This window comes from Acanthisitta chloris, unplaced genomic scaffold (assembly GCF_000695815.1).
Source record: "Acanthisitta chloris isolate BGI_N310 unplaced genomic scaffold, ASM69581v1 scaffold16379, whole genome shotgun sequence".
Lineage (NCBI taxonomy): Eukaryota > Metazoa > Chordata > Aves > Passeriformes > Acanthisittidae > Acanthisitta > Acanthisitta chloris.
Window position 1 is genome coordinate 10,278 of NW_008692158.1, and position 3,134 is coordinate 13,411.

General features: G+C 39.3%; 1 protein-coding gene across 1 annotated transcript in view; it reads right to left on the reverse strand.

Annotated features, from left to right (window-relative positions):
* LOC103809696 (transient receptor potential cation channel subfamily M member 3-like) overlaps window positions 1-3,134 on the reverse strand; it is a gene marked incomplete at both ends in the record, with an annotated part of 27,086 nt that overhangs the window by 5,659 nt on the left and 18,293 nt on the right. The window contains one exon of the mRNA XM_009082550.1: window positions 893-1,033. Coding sequence (XP_009080798.1) covers window positions 893-1,033 — 141 coding nt within the window. The remainder of the gene's footprint in view (window positions 1-892; window positions 1,034-3,134) is intronic.

Here is a 3,134-nt window from a genome sequence, read left to right on the forward strand (position 1 = left end):
TAACCGTTTAACAGAGATGTTGCTGTTTATAGCCACTTATTACTACATTCAACACTGTATGTTGCTAGAATCTGAACTGAGACAGAACATTAAAATGTGATGTAAAAATAGATAAAGAAGGAACTACAAATCTTACTGGGAGGTGTTGAGCAGATTTTTGTTCATGCTGGATTGCGTCAGTGGCAACATGGACAATAAACAGCTTTTGTGTTTTAAAAAGGCAGTAAACTTGCTTTATATTCACAGTATTGTAATCTGTTGAACACGAAACCCACAAAAATATTGAATGGCCTTTTTGCCAGGAGCCCACTGACTGCTGGAGCCACATCCAACCAATAAAACCAGTTTTGAGTTACTGGTTTCTTTGCCCTGAAACCTTCAGACCACAATCAAGAAGATGAGCCGTGAGACAGGAAATACATCTAACAAAGCACAAGTTTTTTAAGGCTAACTCAGGCGTCCTATAGTATTATTAGTACAAGACTTTTAAAAGTTGTGAATCATAGAATCATAGAATCAACCTGGTTGGAAGAGACCTCAAAGATCATTGAGTCCAACCCTACTGCCATTACTAGACCATGGCAGTAAGTGCCACATGCGAATAATCATAATTACAGATTTTAAAGCCAGAGGAGACTGTTTCATGTGGTGGTCTCACCAGGGCAGCAGAATCAAATAATTTTTGAATTAAATTAATAGAAAACATAGCTTATATCAGTGGCTGACTCATGATGTGTTATGGTGAGATAACTGCTATGTACATAATGGAAATTAATCTGTAGACTGAATAGTGTGTGCATGTAGATCTCCTCAGTCTGGAACCATGTAAGAAGTTATGTTAATCCCTGTCAGTGGGTACAGTCATGTAGATGGCAAATAACTTGATCCTTACCCTCTTGGGCCCAAATAAATTGTGGTACAGTGTTCTGAAACGCTTTCGGGTGTAATTGCAGCGATATGCTCCTCCCATAAGGTACTCTATCACCAAACCAATATCAATCAGACTTATCCGATAATCAGGAGGCAAGTTTCCCTGCAATGAAAATAAGGATGGTGGAGAGGAAGAAATGCTTATTACTGGCATTGTTAAATACACTTTTTAATGATGTCAGAATAAAACAAATCAAATAGTTAAAACCAGGAATGCATTATTAGGTTGGTTAATTAATTCACCTTAAAGTAGATCCAATTGAAACCTGGATATTCTGTCTTGGAAAGAAGACAGTTAAATAAGTTAAATAAGGAGGTGAAGAATTTGTTGAAAGTAACAGAAGACAATGTCAGTACACAGCACTCATATACTTCAGCTGGGGAAACAAGGAACATGACTGCAGAACAAAAAGCACACTTGGAAGGCCAGGCACAGTTGCTGGACTCTTGTTCTGCAAGATCGCACCTTTTCTGCACCATCTGTCACCCACAACTTACCCTGGCATCTCACATCTCTGCCAGCATCTCTTTAGACTGCCTCATCTGAACTGTTAAGGCATGGTGAAGTGACATCATGCAGAATCATTTGTTCATATGGAACCAGCTCCTGCATGTGACCTTCCCATTCTGCAGTGTTTCCTTCCCATGTTCCAGGAAAGGAAGGACAGGAGACAAGACCAGTGTTACCAACTCTAAAGGACTTAGCCAGTGCATGAGCTACTATTATCGCTAGTTACTAGAGCCAATGAGAGTCTATCAGCATTTGTGCTTGGAGTTTTGTTGAATGAACACACATCTTTGATTAAATTGCACAGCAAGGATGAGGAAAGCATCAGTATGTGTGAAAGCTGTACCAAACAAAATATCTGTGGTTAATTATTTTGGGTTTTGTTTATGGAGAAAACTACCAGCCTAGCAATTTTTCTAGATTGTTCCTCCTTGAACTTCTTACATATTTTACTGAAAGCCCCTTTAAAACACATAATCTTGCTAATGAATTTCCAGCAGAGCTGTGGAGATTGTCTCCTAAGAGTTAAACTGTACTTGTGGCAAGGGTCATTAGCAGGATCCTGGAAAATATGCCTATATACTTGATCTTCCATTTATTTTTCTTTCTTATCCTCTGTAAAATATAATATATGTATAGCAAGTCTTCAGCATGTACCTTTTATTCTAAAGGGAAAAAGAATAACAAATGTGTCCACATCTTACTGTCCTCACTATGTGGACTTCCTTCACATATCTTCCTTCTCTTCACTGTCAAGACTGAAAATGGCACCACTAAGGTCATGAGTTTTCCAGTACTTGTGGCTTGCAAAGTTACAAAGAAATATTTAAGTAACAGACTGTTTCTTACTGCATATGAATCTGATTCTGCCTTTGAGTTAATTCAACATTTCCCTTCTCCAGTTGCAGTAAGCCCAATGGGACATCTACAGGCCAGAACAATTTCAGACTGGGTTGGACTCACAGACGTGCTGGTGAAGTGCTCTAGGGGGTCTCTGACCATGGAGGAACAAAAACCCAGCTTGGCCACACCTGCTCTTTGTTCCCCACCATGAAATTCCGGAAGGAAAAGTAAAATACTTTTTTGCACAGTCAACATTGCAGAATGACCAGAAATTTGTGTTAGCTTGAAAATTTTTCAGTGCACTATAATAAATTAATCTTATTTTCCATAATGGTAGACCGCATGGATTACAATTAGCATGTAGCTCTTTTTATGTGTTCATTAGAAAAAGGTTAATAATTCACACGGAGAAATTTTATGACTGTCATGTCTTGCTTGAAATATCTGTGTTTCTGGAGCAATCTGCCTGGCTTCTCTGCAGATGTGCTTAATAGATTCAGAGCCAAGAAACACTACTGGAGAGCAGATGGCAACTGGTTCTGCAGAAGAGATAAAATGGATGCAAAGATCCTCCTCCTTTCTCTTCTACTTCAGCCATGAAGTGCAATGCTTATTTCCTGCCCTGCTACCATGGTACAAACAGCACGCTGAAAAGGTTGAGACAGGAGAGAGGGCTGTGGTGCTGTGGTGTACCCTGCCTAGCAATGGGCTGGGATTCAAAGGAACAGAAAATAAAGCAAATTTAGTGGCAAAAGTTGAGCTGCCAACCATTTTTCCTGTCCTTTAACATATAATTTTGCAATCTTTCTAATCCTGGCTAATCTGATGGGCAGGGGAGTTACTATGGTTTGCA